The sequence below is a fragment of the Triturus cristatus genome, chromosome 4_1 (genome assembly GCF_964204655.1).
Source record: "Triturus cristatus chromosome 4_1, aTriCri1.1, whole genome shotgun sequence".
NCBI classification, from domain to species: Eukaryota; Metazoa; Chordata; class Amphibia; order Caudata; family Salamandridae; genus Triturus; species Triturus cristatus.
This window is the reverse complement of record NC_140585.1, coordinates 287,763,917-287,784,401: the sequence shown is the minus strand read 5'-3', so window position 1 is coordinate 287,784,401 and position 20,485 is coordinate 287,763,917. Positions and strand designations below refer to the sequence as shown.

General features: G+C 51.1%; 1 protein-coding gene across 1 annotated transcript in view; it reads right to left on the bottom strand.

Annotated features, from left to right (window-relative positions):
• Positions 1-4,993: 4,993 nt before the first annotated feature.
• LOC146854294 (uncharacterized) overlaps positions 4,994-20,485 on the bottom strand; it is a 215,934-nt gene continuing 200,442 nt past the window's right edge. Inside the window, exon 7 of the mRNA XM_085652079.1 lies at positions 4,994-6,740. Coding sequence (XP_085508205.1) covers positions 6,699-6,740 — 42 coding nt within the window. The 3' untranslated portion in view covers positions 4,994-6,698. The remainder of the gene's footprint in view (positions 6,741-20,485) is intronic.

Here is a 20,485-nt window from a genome sequence, read left to right as displayed (position 1 = left end):
TTGAAGAGAGAGCCTGGACCTCACTCACCCGTCTAGCAGAGGTGATGGCAACCAGGAATGCAGTCTTAAGAGTGATAAGAAGAAGGGGACAATTATGAAGTGGCTCAAAGGGAGCCCTTAAAGAAACGAGAAACAGGGGATTTGAAAAGAGAAGGCTGATCAGGAAGCCGTAAGAAAGCAGAAATAGCTGAAAGGTAACCTTTAAGGGTGCCCAGAGCAGAGCCCTGCTGGGCCATGGAAAGAAGAAAGAGAAGAACCTCAGAAAGAGGGGCGGAAAGGGGATCCACAGCCTTTGCTGTGCACCACGCCACAAATTTGTTCCACCCACAGGTGTATACCGTTTTAGTGGAGGGACGCCTGGCTGCAAGAACATTACAGACTTCAGGAGGCAAGTCAAATGGCATCAACTGCCGCCGCTCAATCTCCACGCATGGAGGTGGAGGCTGGACAGGTTTGGGTGGAGGACCGTCCCCTGCTGCTGCGACAGAAGGTCCTCCTGAAGAGGCAGTCGTATCGGGGGAAATCGATCGACAGACTGAGTAGCTCGGGATACCAGTATCTTCGTGCCCAATCCGGAGCCACCAAGATGACTTGAGCCCAGTTGCGCCTGATCTTCAGCACTCTGGGCAGAAGTGGTATAGGCGGAAAGGGGTACAACAGACCGCAACTCCACTCGCGACGAAAGGCGTCCCCGAGCGAGTGCCGTCTTGGAAACTCCAACGTGCAGAACTGCTGACATTGCGCGTTCTCTTCGGTGGCGAATAGATCTAACCAAGGCTCTCCCCACTGCCGAAAGAGGCCTTGCGCCACGTCCGAGTTTAGATGCCATTCGTGATCCATCATGCACCGGCGGCTGAGTTTGTCTGCTCTGGCGTTCAGAGGGCCCCGCAGATGTTGAACCACCAGGGTGATGCCCTGATGTTCCAGCCATGTCCAGAGGCGCAGAGCCTCCTGACAAAGGGTCCACGACCCCACCCCGTTTGTTGCAATACCACATGGCGGTGGTGTTGTCCGTGAACACCTGCACTACACTTTCCCGGACAGAGGGAAGGAATGCCTTCAGTGCAAGTCAGATCGCCCTCAGCTCCAGAAGGTTGATATGGAGCCGGGACTCCGCCGGAGACCTGAGGCCTCTGATCTCCGCCTCTCCCATGTGCCCCCCCCCCCCAATCCCAGGAGGGACTCATCCGTCACTACTACGTGCTCCGGTTGGGGTAGGGAGAGGGATCTGCTACTGACCCAATCGCGGTCCGTGAGCCACCACTGCAACTGTCTCGCAGTGCCCTCCGAGATGAGGACGTGGTCGGACAGGTTGCCCCGATGCTGGGCCCACTGAAACTTCAGGTCCCACTGCCGAGCCCACATTCGCCATCTGGCGTGATGCACCAACAGGATGCAGGAGGCCATCAGACCCAGAAGCCGCAGCACCAACCTGACCGAAACCCAGGATAGAGGCCGAAAGAGGAGTATCCCAGACCCGCTGTTCTGGAGGATAGGCCCGGAACTGCGCAGAGTCCAGAACCGCTCTGATGAAGAGGAGCTTCTGGGGGGGGGACTCAGATGCGACTTCAGCACATCGGCCGACCTCTTGCATTTGCTGGGGTTCTCAATCAGAGTCTGGAGGTGGGAGACGACTGCCTGGGGCGAGCCCGCCTTCAACAACCAGTCGTCGAGATTGGGGGTTCAGTCTTCCCCTATCTGCGCAGATGAGCTGCGACCACTGCCATCACTTTCGTGAACACCCGAGGTGCACTGGTGAGGCCGAAGGGGAGCACGGTAAACTGATAATGCTCCTGGCCCACCGTGAACCGCAGGTAACGCCGGTGGGCCGGCAGGACGGGGATGTGGAAATAAGCGTCCTGCAAGTCCAACGCTACCATCCAGTCTCCAGGGTCTAGGGCAGCCAGAACCTGAGCTAAGGTGAGCATCTTGAACTTCTCCTTCCGGAGGAAGGTGTTGACGCTCCTGAGGTCCAAGATAGGGCGTGGCCCCTTTTGCCCTTCTTGGGAACCAGAAAGTAGTGGGAATAACAACCACGACCTACTTCTGGACCAGGAACGTGCTAGATGGCCCCCTTGGCCAAGAGGGCCGTAACTTCCTCCCGCAGAAGTTGCAAGTGATCCCCCCGAAATTCGGTGGCACTGCGGTGGCATGGTTGGAGGGGTCACCTCGAAGGGGAGGGAGTAGCCCCTTCGGACGATTTGCAGCACCCACCTGTCCGAAGTGATGGTACGCCAGTGGAGCAGGTGATGGCGAACTCTGCCTCACACTGGCATGGAATGGGCCTGAAAGCACGGACTAGGAGGGCTTTGAGGCGGATGCTGCTGGGGAAGATGTGGACGGACCGGCACGTTGTCCCCCTGTACCGCCTCAGCAGAATCCACGTCCTCGACCATGTGGCAGTTGGTTCTGGGGCCTGTGGCTAGGTGTACGTGAGGGGGCGCCCCTTCCTTGGCCACGAAAGGGACGAAAAGCGGAAGTTTGCGGGCGCGGGGCCGAAAGGCCCAAGGACTTGACCGTAGCCCTGGAGTCCTTAAAGCGCTCCAACGCACTATCCGCTTTGTCGCCAAAAAGGCGACAGCCATCGAAGGGCATGTCCATGAGGGTGCTCTGGACATCCCTGAAAAAACTCGGGGACCGCAGCCAAGCGTGGCGATGAAGCGCCACCATGGTCGACATTGCCCTGCCCAGCGAGTCCGTTGTGTCCAGTCCACATCGGATTGCATGCCGTGCCGCATCCCGCCCCTCGGCAAGAGCCTGGGCGAGCTGTGTCCGTGCCTCCTCCGGACACTGGGGCAGCACGTCCTCTACCGTATCCCACAGGGAGTGAGAGTAACGGTCCAAAAGGCACGCGGTGTTGATAGACCGCAACCCCAAACTAAGAACAGCTTCTTCCCAAACTGTTCTAACCTTTTGGATTCCCGATCCGGGGGAGCGGACGGGAAGGAGGTCTGGGAGGTAGAGGCCTGGATAACCAGGCTCTTGGGCGTGGGGTGTTGGGACAGAAAACTGGGGTCGCCCGTTGCAGGGCAGTGGCGCCGGGCCACGTGGCAGTCCACAGGAGGAACTGTGGAGGGCTTGGACCAAGTGCCCTTCAGAACGTCAATGAGTGCTTCTTTGAACTGCAGCAGAGGCTCCAAGGAGCTTGCCGACGGTTGAAGCACTTCGGTGAGGAGGTTCGTCCTCACGGCCACAGCAGGCAGTTACAGCCCAAGGGCTTCGGCCGCCTTGCGCAGCACCACCGAAAATGCAGCACCTTCCTCAGAAGCCACGCTCGGAGGAGAGATGAAGCCAGTATCAGGGGAGGTGTCAAGACCACTGGCATCCCCCAGCTCATCTGCCCAGTCCTGGGATGACTGGCCCTGCCGGGCCAGAGGGTCCTCAGACCCCTCCCAGTCGTCACCGTCATCAGATTCCTGGCATACAGGTGGAATGATCGGAGCCGGGCGGAAGATGAAATTGCCACCCATTGGCGTCGGGTGCGGCACCGGATGGCGCCGCTCCACCGCCGGGCCCGGGACTAAACTGGGGGAACGGCGTCGACAGAGGGGTTGTGAGGTCGACCGGCGCCAACTGGGATCCAGGCCTGGATCGCCATGAGACCTGCGGCGTCGGGACCGGAGTCGACAACAGCGCCGGGGCCGGAGCCGCCGGTTCACTAGGCCTGCCAGTCGAGCCTGCGGGGCATGAAGGCGCGCCGGCAGGCATCGACGGAAGAGCCAGGTTACTGACCTCCGCCGGAGTCGCGTCAGTCCCAGGGACCGGAGGATATGGGGACGATCGGGACCCCTGTGGCTCCGATGGAGCCGCACGGGTGGTGCCACCCGAACCCTCAGCAGATTCGCGCGACCGGCGAGGGGAGTCCGAAGAGCGATGTCACCTCTTGGACTTCTTGCTATGCCTTAGACTTACCGGATTTCGAAGACTTGGACCCCGACGAGCAGTGGTGGCTGCGGCTCCGCAACCAGTCCCTCGACCGGGACCTTGAGCGGCACGGAGCAGACTGCCGGTACTAGAGTAGCATGCGGGACCGCTCCCGCCTAGCTTTCGAAGTCAAGGCCAGTGAGTTGAGGCACGACTTGGCATCGTGGTCCCGAGGCAATGGCGGTCCGTGACCGACATTAGTCGGTGACAGGAGTCACAAGCCTTAAAGCCAGTCATCCCTACCGGCTCCAGAGTCGATGTCGACAAGAATAGAACAAAAGAGTTCAAAAAAGTTTAGTCAAAAAGTGACTAAAAGGGTATGCTCTTCCTGGATCGGCGTGGAAAAAAGAACTGATGTCAGCGCGCGAGGGCGGCGCCTAAGTACTCCGACAACGTCATCCCGGCGATCACGACGCCGACGGACGCTGAGCCGCAGACGACGCCTAGCGACGCACAAGGGTATTGCTGACGAAAAATCTTTCCGGATCAAGCCGGACGCCTGGGGATATTCTAAGGTGAGGAATCTAACGTGTTTCTTTCAGATAGAAACAATAAGCAAAGCCTGTCTGATCAGAACACCAGCTTGGTATGCTGAATTGAAGAGGATTGTAGGCAACTTATCCCTCTGTAAATTGCTCTATTTTTATTCAGTTAATAGAATATATTTTAATCAGTAGTGCGATTTCAGAAAGAAAAGTGGACTCCTTTTCTAGAAGTTTTATCTGGTTTAAAAATGGTTTTGTTTTAAACTTTAAAAAATGGATCAATCAGAAACTATAACTTGGATAGTGAGGTAGGCAAATGAGGTGGTGGACTTAGTTCTCGGTTTAGTCTGTCTATGCAAGTGCTTTAAAAATTATTTCCAAGTTTTTTTTTTCTTCCCCAATCTATTTGAATTAAAAACACAATTTTAAAATATTTTAGGACCCACCCTTTAAGAATAATAAGATCTAATAAACGAAGTTTACTGCAATCCTGCCAACAGCTTTCAAGCACCAGCCTACAAACGGTCCCTCTAGTCCAGAAACATTGTTTAAAAAAAAAAAAAAACATCTAAACACATTCAATGTTTGATGCAAAATATTTTATTTATAAATATTCAGTCACAAAAAGTATATATTAACAAACAAATACCGATCTTAATGTGCCCACCATCTTTAGGATTGAATCTGTATGTAGCTTTTCAAACCAGTCGTATCAGGTATCTAATAAATTCACCTCTGGGAAAACCCAGGTAGTCACTTACTGCCCAGGGTTCCTCAGGATGGATTCACTGAGCATGATCAGGGGTGGTGCCTCTAATGGGAGCTGCGCAACGGCAGAGAATAAATGAATGGGGAAGTTGAGGATTCCAGCCTTCAACGTCTTACCTGTGGCTCGAACTGTGGGCAGGAAGGTTGAAGTTTCAAAGGAGGCATTGATGCCCTCAGAACACCACAACAGCCTCCCGGGTCGAAGACAATGAGTGTAAGAGGTGGAAAGAGAAACTGCCCTCACCACATGTAGAGGAGTTAACATGCACTGCAGGGAAATACCTCCACAGTGTAGCCAACATGGAGAAAAATAGCAGTAGTGAAGTTCCACTATGGGATTTGCTAGTGTCATTAGAACACACTAGGGAAATCAGTAAATCAGAGTGGCTTTACTTTCCAATTCACATACCCAGAAACACCTATTTAGCTTTATTTATGTGGTAGCTGCGCTAAGATTTGTACCTTTTCTGAACAAATGTTATAGGCAATTCTGCTAAATCAAAAGGTGCAGTTTCAAGATAGCTATCTAAAGCTTTCACTTTAATGCCCATCTATCCAAGATATTGCATCCACTGTATTAGCTAGGTACATTTGAGGGCTGTCGATGTGGTTTATAACGAACAAATCTATACAATCCGACCACTCTTTGGGAGAGTTCTGCATTCTGGAACATTAACTATATTATTCTGCCAACGTGAGAGGAAACTGTAGTATGACAAATATGCATCTGGATACAAATGAGGTACAAGTCTTATGTCAACATGAAATACCTACTTATTCTAGGGTGAGAAACTTGCCCTCATAACGTACCAGCTGCAATTGCTGAGCAACCAATGGATCTAAATGTTCTCACCAGATAATCTCCTAACCATTAGGTGATAGTTAAACAATGAAATTAGGGCAAGTATAACCACCTTGTCCCCTTCAGAGGCAAGGATAATCAGGGCACATCACATTCTGATCCAAGCCCAAAGGATAGGAAACCTAGAAGACCAGATTCTGGGATTTCCAGTAATCACTTCCCCCTCTATAAAACAGCAATAAATGGACTCTCATCGCATGTTCCAACCCTCAAGAAACACTGGCACATGTGAATCTGGAAGTAAGAAATTAATCCTAGACCACAAGCACCTTCATTGTCCACAAGACCTAGAACCTTCTAGGTGGAGGTCTTTCGGTATGGCAAAAACTAAAGCACGAACCGTTCAGAACTGGATTCTTTTTTTCTGTGCATCAATTGAGGTTTTTTGATTTAGTGGTCTCCATGTACAGAAAGACAGAACTGCTGTAAAAAAAAAAAAATAATAATAATAGAACTGGGAGGAAAGGAGAACTCGTTTTCACAGTCTAGTTTGTCAACAAGAACAGGTTCACACTGCATTTGAAAGACAGCATTATCACTGGTCGGTACTTCCTTCAGAGTGCCTCTCCTGTTGGGGTGAGTACCAGAACAGCATCATCTACATTCTAGCTCCTGTGATGTTAGTACACTCTTGACTTGGAGTGGTCCCAACGGAGTGGTCAATCAACATCTTCTAAGTCCGTGACCGAAAAGGCCTTTTCCTGAAAGGGTGAGAATATGGCAGAGATTAATAGACACAAGAAACCGAGGCACAGCTATCAACCGCTTACTCACATTCATCAGTCTAGGCAGGAGAAAGAGGGCTCTAACTAGATACATGTACAAATGGTAAGACGCCTACTGCTGAGGCTCCTCAAGGGACAGCGAGGCTTGCACCCATGAGACCTTGAAATCTACCATGGAGAATTAGAGTACGTTACTAAGAGGAACAATAACACATGCCACCTGTGGTCTCTACAGATCTCTGCTCTTAGTAAGGATGGAGAGAGCTAGAGATATATAGATATATCTATCCATCTTAGTGGTCCGCTCAACATTCAGTACAGTAACTGGTATGACGCCAGTTAAAGGTCAGCATAACCCTTTCAACAGTTTCCAGTTTTTCAGTTCTGGGATTTCAAATGGGTTCTACAGGAGGATCAGAACTAGGAGACAATTAAGGTCTCCCAAAAGGTGCTCATCAGAGAAGGAGAGAATTTGTGGGGGAAGTGGGAAACACAGGAGTTATCAGGAACAGAGCATAAAGTACCGTAAGGCAGGATTAAGGGAGGTAGTTGGAGCCCAAATACAACAATAAGCTAACACCTGCAAGCATTTGGCTCATTTATAAACTAAAAAGCTGTCCAATCAAAAGGGGGTGGGAGGGACAATAGAGTATTATTTTTGTTTTTTTCCAATATAGAGGGGAGAGCCATCAGTTTACCGATAGACATTTAGACTAATGTCTCAATTCTTTAATTAGGTTTCACTTTGTTTTTTCATTAGAGGTTTTGTAGTGTTATAAACATGCAACTTTTCAGCAGACATTCCCACCTTTTACCACATCCCGTAACCTCCTCTTAACACCATGAATTCTTCAACCCGGCAGCTAGTGAAAACATCACACTCTCACAGGAGCTGTGAGACAGCCAAACTGACTTCTTCCATGTCAAGATCGCAACCCTATACGGCAACTTTGAACCCCAACCCGCACCCATGGACTTCAACAGATACGCCACCACCGCAACCGACACGAACCACAGACTGACCACCTGGAACCTCCTTCACCCCGGACACCACCTCCACCATGAAATCCATGCACTTGAGAGCTCCCACAGACCCATGTATGCACCACGTTCAACCTCAGAAATCAAATGATTGGCCAGGAACTCACACCCCGCTCAACACCTATCACCACTGCAACATTTCCCGATGCCTGTTGACACTCCGTAGTAAGACCACTACTCAAAAAACCCTCCGCTGACCCCACTGAACTCAAAACCTACCAGTCAATCTCCCTACTCCCATTCTCAGGGAAGATACTGGAAAAGATAATCTACAAGCAACTCATGACACCTAGAACAGAACCAGATACTCCATGCCTCCCAATATGGCTTCCGCAGCAATCACAGCAGCAAAACTGCCCTGTTCGCAGCTACTGACGGCATTCAAACCTTCCTTGACGGAGGATAAACAGCAGCTCTGAGCCTTCGACCTCTTGGTAGCCTTCGACTCCATATCCCATCACACGCTGATTGAAAGACCACCATGTTGGCATCCAAGGGGTCATGCTGAGATGGATCACCTTTTTCCTCACCAGAAGAACCCAGAGGATCCATTGTCCACCTTTTACCTCTGGACCCAAGGAGATCACCTGCGGTGTCCCCCAGGGCTGATCCCTCCGCCCCAACTCTTCAACGCATACGACCCCACTGGCCAACATCATCAGATCGCACGGTCTCAACATAATTTTCTATGCAGACGACACCAAACTCATCCTCTCACTCATCTACGACCCCACCACCAGAACCAGCTTCCAGACGCATGGCAAGTGTCGCCGAATGGATTGAAAACTGCCTGCCTGCAGCGGAACACAGTCAAAACTGAAGTACTGATTTTCAGCAACAGCCGCAACACATGGAATGACTCCTGGTGGCCATCAGACCTAGGAGCCGCACCCACTCCCTCCGACCATGCCAGAAAACTCTGAATAATCATGGACAACAAGCTCACCATAAAATCATAGATCAACGCCATCTCCTCTGCCTGCTATCTTACTCTGCACATGCCACACAAAATCTTCAAGTGGCTACCCCTACACACAAGACACCAGGACACAGGCCCTTATCACCAGCCACCTGGACTATGGCAATGCCCTCTATGTTTTAGTTGCCACACACCTCCTACAGTGACTTCAGACCATACAGAACGCCGCAGCCAGACTCGTCCTCGGTCTTCCCCGACAAACCCATATCACACCCCACCTCAGACAACTCCACTGGCTCCTCGTACAGAAGAAATGTCAATTGAAGTTGCTGACACAAGCACACAAGGCTCTACACAACCAAGGACCCACCTATGTTAACCACCGCCTGAACTGCCACCAACTGTCGAGAAGACTAGGCGCCACCTCCCTTTCACTTGCCCATACTCCCCAAATCTACCAAAGAAGCAGTGGAGGACGAGTCTTCTCCCACAGTGCAGCAAAGTCCTGGAACACCCTCTCCACGCCACTCCAGACCATAACCTCACTTCCAGAATGCTGCATGGCACTCGAGAGCTGCCTGTTCAAATAAGCCTCGCGGACCTGCAAAGTGCCTGGATACCCTATGGGTTGACTAGCCGCGCTTTATAAATCCGGATTGATATCACCGAAGATGGCCATAAGCTGTAGTTCTAAATTTAGAGGTTCCACGTAAAGGTTGTAAAGTGTGTGGGCCATAATAAAACCTTGCAGAACACCAAAGGGAGAGATGAAAGGTTCCCGATCTGAACTATATTATACCCACTCTAAGTAGGATTGGAACCAGTTTAAGACAGTGCTGTCAATCCGCATTCTGTTGCGTAGAGTTTTAATAAAGGTAGCAAGGAAGATCACATGGCCCGGAAGGACTATGATGCAGTGGCCTTTGTACATGGTTTTCAGGGCACTGGGGGTGAGGGGTGTATGGCGAGTGGTGAGCATGGGGGAGCGGCATGTTTAGCCAATGTGATCCTGTAATTACAGAGCTCTAGCCTGAGCTGGTAATTTGCACTCCCCCAGTAAATAAATACACGATCCGAGTGGCATGAATGACATGCAGTGACAGGAAGGACTGGGACGGAGTAGTACACGGAGAATTGTGGGCTGTCTTCCACTCCCAATCCTACATGTAGTTCAGCTGTAGTGGCAACGGGCCAGTAATGAGTCGGAGGCTGTACTTGACCCACCATGATGGGTAAGAGCAGTGGGTGGCCGTGACTGGTGGGGAGTGCTCATGGCCACCATCCCTTTGATTACCATAGATGCCTGTGGAGTTGAGGGGGCCAAAGGCCATGCAGAAGTCTGAGGCCCCATGGCTTCCTTCACTTCTTGCTCTACATAATAACCACCCATGCGAATGATGGTATAGGCCTGTGCAGGTTTCCGTTTAACTATACCCAGGTACAGGGGCAGCTTCGGCTTGGTGAGTAAGAAACTGTCTGTGCTTGTGAACACCACCCCAGTAATGAGATAATGCTTTAAACACAATACAGAGAATGGGTGAAGCTGAACCAAAACAGAACCAGCTAACTTCTGACCAGTGGAAGACTAATTAGCACTGAGCCATGGCTAAACACTAACCCAAGGGTGCAGTTGGAGGAGAGTTAGACCGGATAGCAATCCACCATAATTCTGCAGAACCTCAAGGCGGACCTGAAGACAATCAATGTTGCAGACTCCGCCATACATGATCATCTCACTGAGCAGTTGAGAGCCAAAACAATGGACTAGATGGAGTGGAGCAGCACATCTCTGATCTAACAAGAAGTTGCTAAAAAATGTACAAACCTTTGATTGTCATCGCCGCCAAAACTGAAGACCTGGAGGCATGGTCATGCCGCAAAAATATTCGCATTGCAGGCCTGTGTCCACCAATATTGGTTTGCTAAAAACCTTTTGTTTGGGTCCTTTAATCGCTCAAATTTCACACCTTGAAAGTGGAGCAGATGAATCAATATCTTGCTCTAAGACACACTCTCACCCCCTCCTGGGTACTATTCTGCACCCACGAACTGCACATTTACTCAGTTTTCAAGATTGGGACACCACATTATGCATGTCCAGAGAAAAGGCACACTACAATATCAAGGGTCAACCACTTTCATATACTCAGGCTTTATCCTCAAAGTCCTGGCCCAAATTTAATGACATGAAACTGCTTTGTTCGAACAGTATTATTTACCCAATGCAATGCCTGGCCAAGCTAGGGTTCAATATCAATAGCATGATGCACTCATTGATTCTGGCAAGCTCGCAAAATTCAGCAATACCCATGTCCATTTGTAGAGAGTGTTGGCCAGCGTCCCCCACCCCAGGGATGGATAGCCAATTGACCTGAACCAAAGTTTTCTGAAGAGAGAACGAGTGACATTGACCAAGTATTTGTATTCCTAGTCCTGCTGTAGATTGGGGGATGGGGCCAGTGGGCCACACAATGGAAATGGAGGTGGGATTGGTTTAAAGATGCTTTTGAGTGCAGCGTATCAAGGGTTCCAATTTGAGAATATGCATGGTAGGGTAAACAGTCACAGCTAGTTATTCGTTTGACTGAATAAAGCTATGGACTACTTTTGCGCTTTGTCTCCGTCTCTAGGTCTGGATCCAGACGAGCTCCCCACACCCACACATGCTTATCACTAGTTACGGTAGCACCTTATAGTTACATGGCACTCAGGGAGGGTCACTGATACTTGGAGGTATCGGTATGTGTCTATGCTACGTGAAACAGGATATTGGTGGAGCGCCAGATCGCTGGATTTTTTTTTTTTTAGAAGCCCACTTTCCACAGTAGAGACATGAATTGGAGAGAGTTACAACAAGGTTGATACTTACGCTTCACTGTAACCCATTACTTTTAAAATGTAGGATTTTAGGGGCTCATTAAGATCTTGTGACAAGATAAGTCCATAGTAATCTCAGGCACATAGTACCCGGGAGGAGGTGAAGTTCAGTCTTGTGCCCCAATGGGCCCACACCCCTCACAGACAATTGCCCATCGTTTATTGCCCAGAGACTGGCTGTCATCAGGCGGAAGCAGAGGTGCTTTTATGCTCTGTATCCTGCAAGGGTGACCAGACAAGGAATGGCTAGCTAATCTATACCAGGTTTGTTTAGAGCATTTTTTTTTTTTAAACTCTATATACAAACATGTCCGCAAGCATTTGGAGACTGTTTTAATTCCTTTCTGCATTTGTTTGTTTTCTGTTATGTACCAAAGGGCAAATTCACTGCTGTTTGTTCATTGTTCAGGACATGTGTCTTTTCACACATCATGAAGCTTCACTGTATGTATCAAATAGGGCTGGGCAGAATTTGCGGAATGCTACTTCGCGGAATTTTGAAAAAAATTGTGGAAAACGAGCGCACAACCTGAGGGACCGTGTGCCCGGGACTGGGGTCCCTCGTGCTTGGGCAGGCTCCCCGATCTCCCCGGCCTGGCTGCGTTGGGAAGCAGGGACCGGCTCCGGGCCTCCTGATTTTTGGTCAGGGCCTGGGATCCCACGTCCTGCCAAGTGTCCATCTGCCTGGGACAAGAGACCCTGGTGCAGAGCCCCGGATCCCTGCAAGGGCAGGCGGGAGCCCTACCGCTATGGCTCGGTGTGGGCAGCTGGGAGTCCTTTCGGTCCCGGCCATCTGGTCGCACCTTTCCCTCGGCCATCTGGTCGCGCGCAATGCTTTCCAATGGGGCGACCAGATGGCCGGGCCAGCCTGGAAGTGCCGATGAGGGCTCATTTGACTCCCGGATCCCAGTCAGGGCTCCAGGAGGTCGGGCGCATCCGCGCCTAGGATCCCCTCCGTCACTCGGAGAGCGAGGGTTACAAGAAAGGTGGGTAGCCTTCCTCCGGATTAGTAGGGGCAGGGTATGCCGGGACACCCCTCCTGGGGATGGCGATTCTCAGGCGGGGACCAGATGGGCCAAGCCCGGACGACACTTCCCCGGGGCGTCCGGTGCTCCCTCCTCCAACCCGCGGCGAGGCAAAGTGCCCGGGATGGGCTCCATGGGTCCCCCGGGCGTCCGGGCCCCGGGAGCTCCGCCGGGCCTCCCATGCCTGAGGCCCAGCGTGGGGTCTACGAGCCCCTAGAAGCCTGCAGCCCCAAAGCCCTGAAGCCCTTGAGCCCGGAGCCCTGCAGCCACAGAGCCCTGCAGCCACGGAGCCCTGCAGCCACGGAGCCCTGCAGCCACGGAGCCCTGCAGCCACGGAGCCCTGCAGCCACGGAGCCCTGCAGCCACGGAGCCCTGCAGCCACGGAGCCCTGCAGCCACGGAGCCCTGCAGCCACGGAGCCCTGCATGGGCAGGCGGGAACCCTAGCGCGAAGGCTCGGGGTTGGACAGATGGGAGTCCTTTCAGTCCCGGCCATCTGGTTGCACCTCTCCCCCTCGGCCATCTGGTCGCGCGCAATGCTTTCCAATGGGGCGACCAGATGGCCGGGCCAGCCTGGAAGTGCCCGATGAGGGCTCATTTGCCCCTGTCCACAAGAACCCCCCCCCATCAAAAGAATGAGGATTGCCTGGCTAGTAGCCCTAGCCAGGTGATGGTTAAAAACATTCCTGAGGGATCTCCTTTACAGGTAGTTAGGGACCTCCCCCAGAGGGATTCTGTTGGGCACAGGCAAACATGGGACCTTAGGGGCCCAAACCTGACCTGTCCCTCCAGTAAGCCCACCAAAGGGACCCAGTCTCCAGCTTTAGGTAGCCAGAGGCTGACCCTGAGAGCACAGTGCAACTCAGTTAAAGGAAGAAAGGCATCCATGGTGGAGGATGATTGGAGGAAGCGGAGGCCTCACTTTGAGGACACTCACTTCAGTACTCCATCTCAACACCAGCCTTTTACTTTGCAAAGACACACCAAAAGGTAGAGATTCCCTATGGTGGAGACCCTATGATACCTTTAGGGTGAGGGATTGCTTAGTGGACCATGAGACAGGGGGTAACCATGCCAGTTCTTCCTTATATGGCCACTTAGGCAATATAGGCTTACCTGGTCAAGGACAGCCTTATCTCCCTTCGTTTGGGGGGGGGAGGGGGAGGGTTGTGTAGGAAGGTGGATATCTGACTATGGTTACCCCCAACTTTTTGCCTAGTGTCTAGCTGGTTTTTCGACTTAGTTGGCCTGAGATCCTGCCATTCAGGGTCTCAGGCTGTCTGCTCTCTCTTTAAAATAGACTCCATGTACCCTAGGTACATACCCAATTGGTAAGGGTCACCTTATGGGACCCTGTACAGTGTACCCTAGGTACCCAGGGCATAGGTGTACCCTAGGCCTCCCAGGGGCTGTAGCATGTATTATGCCACCCCTGGCCTGGCCTTCCAATCCGACACAACTGGCTGATCACTCAGCTGGGGCAAGGTCGTGTAATCACCCCTTGCTTAGATATAGTATACCTATATCTACCCTTAAAATAGACATGTGTACCTGTGAGCCACTCCTATGGCAGGCCTTAACAATCCTGGAGGCAGAGTGCTTGGTAACATGTGAGATGGTGCTCTAGCATGAGCTGAGCCTGTCTGCAGCTTTCGGAACCATGTTCTTATAGCTGTTCTATGATATTGCCTACCATATACTCTTAAAGTGCCTTATAATCTTAGACGATTATGGTAACTATGGTTTGGCTTTATCAAAAAATGTCGTGTAAGGTGTCTAACACTTTGGAATAATACCCCCATACCATTTCTGGTGATGAGGATATTATTCCTCCCTTCTAGAGGGAGAGACATGTTAAAATCCTACTTTGCTGTTTAACTCGGACCAAAGCCTCAGCATCACAAAATGGATGCTGCTGCCACAGACACGAGTCTGACCTCCTGCAGCTGGGAGCCCTCCCAGCCAGGGAGGCCTGGACAATAGGTTCCCTGCTTGGGGAGGTGCTAGCACCTCCCCAGACAGACTTTAGTGTATTGGGGCAGGGAGGGCTGAAAGGAATGAGACACTGCCTGGGGTACACAAGGTGTCCCATGCATAGTCCAGTTCAAACCGGCGCTGGAGCACTCCAGCCCCAGGTCTGGCGTGAAACTGGACAAAGGAAAGGGGGTGTAACCACTCCCCTTCCTGGTCCCACCAATAGGAGGGACCTTGCAGGTAGCCCAGCCCACTAGCCCAGTATATCAGTAGGTAGCTGAGCCCTGCAAATTAGATTATCCTGAATCTGCAACTTGAACAGAAACTCTGGACCTTCGACATTCGACCTCAGGAAGAAGACTGAAGAAATCTCCCTTGTGGCCAAGGAGTGACCACCCTGGGCAACCAGGCACCATCCAGTGACTGCTGCTTGCTTTGCGACTGATCCTACGAGGGACGACTGCAGAGACTGACCAGCGCCGAGACTTCCAGACACCTCTGACCCAGATCCACATCTGCAGCGAAGCTGAGACCCGTGGAGGCGACGAGGGACGTGGGACCGGCGACTTGGGAAAAGTGGCTAGTAACGGACTAGCGCGACTTCTGAGGCTTCCTCGAGGCTGTGCTTGGGGAATTGAGAAGCCCCCATCCCGAGCACCATCTGCAAAGAAGATCAGCTCCCCACACTTCACGTGTTCTGCGTGGGGCCCTTCTGCACCTGGGTTGCTCGACGTGTTGTCCGGTTCCTGGCCCGTTGGCTAGTGACCTCTGCGACGACGAACCTTTAATTTCATCTTGCTGGTCCGGCTCCTCCAGACTGGCACTCGCTCCTCTGTGAAAGAGAAGCACCCCAGACCTCCCTGGTCTGCACTAGAAGCAAGTCCTCCATCCTGCGTGGGTTCCGCTTGCCAAGGCTTGTTGGGTCCTAACTCGACATAGACGCCGCCGACAGCAAGAGCCTTCGTGGGACAGCTCGCCTCCTGGTCCTGGTCGTCCTCGACGTCTCCTGGTACCCGTGGCTGCTGCGACAAACTTCACCTCTTCACCTGCATCTGCACGACATCGCCTGGTTCCTTCCCGGCTCCTGGCTGGTGACCTAGACTCTGTCCCTTCTGCTTGCAGGTATCCTTCCTTCTTGATTCCATCCTTGGGATCCACCGGACATTCTTCACTGACTGCCTGTCAGCAACTTTCCTTCAGGCATCCATAGGAGTCAACGAGGAAACCCGACGCAAGTTCACACCTATGCACCCGCAGCCCGTGGGCTAGGTAACTTGAGTACTCCGGTGCTCACAAGGGTATTGACTATCCTAGGGTCTAGTTACCAAGTCTCGACTTCCTAGCTATTCCAGAAGTGTCCTAAAACTGTTAAATTCTAATAGCTACTATTTCTATAGACTTTTACGCATTACGCGCGAGTGTTTCCACTCTGCACCTGAATCCCGTGGGCCTCCCACTTCCTAACCTTTGGTAGTATAGTGTAGCCCTAGGCCTAGGCCTATCCTGTGTTCGTGACAGTGGTTCTTATACCACTTACTTAGTATATGGTTTGCGTGGCCCCTAGGGCCGAACTGTATTACTTACCTGTGTGACTTAATGTATGCTTAAATAAGACTGTGTTGTACTTACCTCGAATCTCAAAGAGTGCTGAGGGTTTGACTAGAATAAATACATTCTATTTTTATATTTATCTGTTGTGGTGTCCTTTCATTTGGTATTCAAGGGATTACAAATGGTATAACAGCTGGCTTCACATGCCATACAGAGTTTAGCCTAAGACTGTTCTTGTCCATGCTACCACTAGGATAGCTGGTCTATAAGGTTGACTTTACAACCAATCACCATAAGGGTTGTTTGGACTGATACAAGGTGTACACTAGAATTAGTGACATCATATATTAGGCCAACTTCTCACAGAAATATCTGGAGAGTCCATCTGCATTGGCATAGTCAGTCCCAGGTCTATGTTCCACTGTGAAGTCCATCCCCTGTAGGGAAATGGACCACCTAAGAAGTTTGGGATTTTCACCCTTCATCTGATTTAGCCACAAGAGGGGCTTATGGTCTGTCTGAATCTTGAAGTGAGTGCCAAACAAGTATGGCCTCAGCTTCTTCAGGGCCCAAACCAAAGCAAAGGCCTCCCTCTCAATAGCTGACCAACGTTTCTCTCTAGGGGTCAGCCTTCTACTAATAAAAGCAATGGGCTGGTCTTGACCATCTACATTCAGTTGTGAAAGAACAGCTACCACACCCAACTCAGAAGCATCTGTCTGGACAATGAACTCTTTGGAGTAGTCTGGACTTTTCAGAATAGGTGCACTGCACATGGCCTGCTTCAGGTCATCAAATGTTTTTTGACAGCTTACTGTCCACTGAACTTTCTTTGGCATCTTCTTAGAGGTCAAGTAATTAAGTGGTGTCACAATGGACCCATAGTTCTTAACAAACTTTCTGTAGTACCCAGTCAGGCCCAAGAAAGCTCTGACCTGAGTCTGGGTAGTTGGAGTCGTCCAGTCCTTGATGGTCTGGATCTTGCTCTCCAGGGGTTGAACCTGACCCCCACTAACCAGGTGGCCCAGGTATACAACCTTGCTCTGCCCTATCTGGCACTTAGTGGCCTTGATAGTGAGGCCTGCCTTTTGCAGGTCCTCTAAAACATTCCTCAGGGGGACCAGGTGGTCCTCCCATGTGGAGCTAAAGACAGCAATATCATCAAGATAAGCTGCACAGTAGTCATTCAGACCTGTAAGGACTTGATTCACCAACCTTTGGAAAGTAGCAGGTGCATTCTTCAAACCAAAGGGCATTACCACAAATTGATAGTGTCCTCCTGGGGTCGAGAAAGCAGTTTTGGCCTTTGCATTCTCAGCTAGTCTGATTTGCCAGTAGCCTGCTGTCAGGTCAAATGTACTCAAAAACTTGGCAGCTGCCAATCTGTCAATGAGCTCATCTGCCCTAGGTATTGGGTGGGCATCTGTCCTAGTGACAGCATTGAGACCTCTGTAATCCACGCAAAACCTCGTCTCTCTCTTACCATCTTGGGTGTGAGGTTTTGGCACAAGAACTACAGGACTAGCCCAAGGGCTCTCTGAAGGTTCAATGACTCCCAGCTCCAACATCTTTTGTACCTCAACTTTTATGCAGTCCCTGACATGGTCAGGTTGCCTGTAGATTTTACTCTTCACAGGCAGACTGTCACCAGTGTCCACCTCATGGGTGCACCAGTTTGTCTGACCTGGGGTCAGAGAGAACATATGTCTGTAGGACTGCAGAACTTGTCTGCAGTCCTGTTGCTGATGATCAGTGAGGCTGTCAGAAAAGACCACACCATCAACTGAGCCATCATCAGGGTTCTGAGTCAACAGGTCTGGGAGAGGGTCACTCTCTTCCTCCTGCCCCTCATCTGTAGCCATGAGTAAGCCCATGTCTGCCCTGTCAACATATGCCTTCAATCTGTTGACATGAAGCACCCTGTGGGGGCTTCTGGGAGTCCCAAGGTCCACCAAGTAGGTGACATCTCCCTTCTTCTCAACAATAGTGTGGGGTCCAGACCATTTGTCTTGGAGTGCTGCTGGGGCCACTGGCTCCAACACCCACACTTTCTGCCCTGGCTGGTACACAGTCAGCACAGCCTTTTGGTCATGCCAAGCTTTTTGGAGTTCTTGGCTTGCCTCAAGGTTTTTAGAAGCCTTCTTCATATACTCTGCCATCCTGGAGCGGAGGCCAAGTACATAATCCACTATGTCCAGTTTGGGTTGTCTGAGAGGTCTCTCCCATCCTTCCCTTACTAAACACAGGGGTCCCCTTACAGGATGCCCAAACAAAAGCTCAAAAGGGCTGTAGCCAACTCCCTTTTGTGGGACCTCTCTGTAAGCAAACAGAAGGCAGGGTAAAAGGATGTCCCATCTTCGCCTAAGCTTGTCTGGTAAACCTTTTATCATCCCTTTTAGGGTCTTGTTGAATCTCTCCACAAGCCCATTGCACTGTGGGTGTTAGGGTGTAGTGAACTTGTAGTTAACACCACACTCCTTACACATTGCAGTCAAATATCCTGACATGAAGTTGGCACCTCTGTCAGAAATAACCTCCTTTGGAAAGTCCACTCTGGAGAATACTCCAAGTAGGGCGCTTGCCACAACAGGAGCTGTTGTGGTCCTTAGCGGTATAGCCTCTGGATACCTGGTGGCATGGTCCACTATCACCAGTATGAATCTGTGCCCAGATGCTGTTTGGGGGTCCATTGGTCCTACAATGTCTATCCCCACTCTCTCAAAGGGAACCCCCACCACAGGTAGTGGTATGAGGGGGGCCTTTGTGGTGCCACCTGATTTGCCACTGGCTTGGCAGGTGACACAGGAGCGACAAAACTCCTTGGTATCTTCTGACATGTGAGGCCAGTGAAAGTGAGGGACAAGTCTGTCCCAGGTCTTATTCTGGCCCAAGTGTCCTGCAAGGGGAATATCATGGGCCAAGGTGAGAAGGAAGCCCCTGAAACTCAGTGGTATGACCAACCTCCTGGATGCACCAGGCTTGGGGTCTCTAGCCTCTGAGTACAGTAGCCCTTCATCCCAATACACTCTATGGATACCTTGAGCATTCCCTGCAGCCTCAGCAGCAGCCTGCTGTCTGTGGGGTTCAAGAGAAGGACAGTCTAATTGTGCCTGCCTCAGCTCTGCCCTGGAAGGTCCCCCTGTCCCAAGAAACTCAACCTGATCAGGTTCCAGTTCTTCTAGGACAGTTCCTTCAGGGCTCTCAGAATCATCCTCCTGTGAGGGCTGATCCACCACTTGAGGCAGGGGGGGGAAGGCACAGCCTTTACCCTACTACTCTTTCTCTTGGGTTGTGTCTGGTCCATTGTCCCAGGATCTAGCACTTGTTCAGTGTTACACTTTTTGGCCTGTGACCTGGTCACAGCAAGGACATGTGCATCTATCCCCAGCATTTCTGCATGGGTCCTATACTCCACTTCAGACCAAACTGAAGTTTCAAGGTCATTTCCCAACAGACACTCTACAGGAAGGTCTGAACTTACCACAACTTTCTTGAGGCCAGTTACCCCTCCCCAGGAGAAATTAACAATTGCCACACTATGGGAAGTAGTGGCATTGCTAGCGTTGGTCACTAGGTAATTCTCACCTAGCATGATCTGTCCATGGTCCACAAAGGCAGGTGTCACCATTGTGACACTAGCCCCAGTGTCCCTGTAGGCCTGAGCCATTCTATGATTTATAAAAGGAGTCTGTCTGTACTTGCCCAGGTTACTGGGACCCACAGTAGAGGACAAAGCTATGTCCCCACCACAGATCAGAACTGCCTGAGTAGGTATCCTAACTAGGCCAGAATCCTCCTCAGTTCCCAGGGTTAACCCTACTACACCCTTTTGCTGGGAACCACCACTTACAGCTGGACTAGGGGGTACAGTTGCCTTAGGGGCAATGGTGGCTGGGGGCTTATCCTTTTTGGTGCATTCACTATACCAATGTGAGTTTGACTTACAATAGTTGCACCAGGGTTTCTTTTGGCCATCTTTCTTCTTATCCTTTTTGGAACCACCCTCCCCCTGAGCCTTTTGGGAGCCTGGTGAAGACTTCTGGTCTTTTTGTTTCTGATCATTACCCTTCTGGTCTGCCTTTTTCTGATCACCGTCCTGGTTCTGGTTTTTCTGCTTAACTCTAGTCCTGACCCACCTATCTGCCTTCTTTCCCAATTCTTGGGGAGAAGTCAGATCAGAGTCAATCAGGTGTTGATGCAGTAGCTGGTTTTGACAGTTGTAAAGGATTTGTTCTCTCATGATCAAATTATACAATCCTGTATAGTCCTTAACCTTACTACCCAATAACCAGCCTTCCAAAGCCTTAGTGGCACAATCTACAAAGTCAGTCCAGTC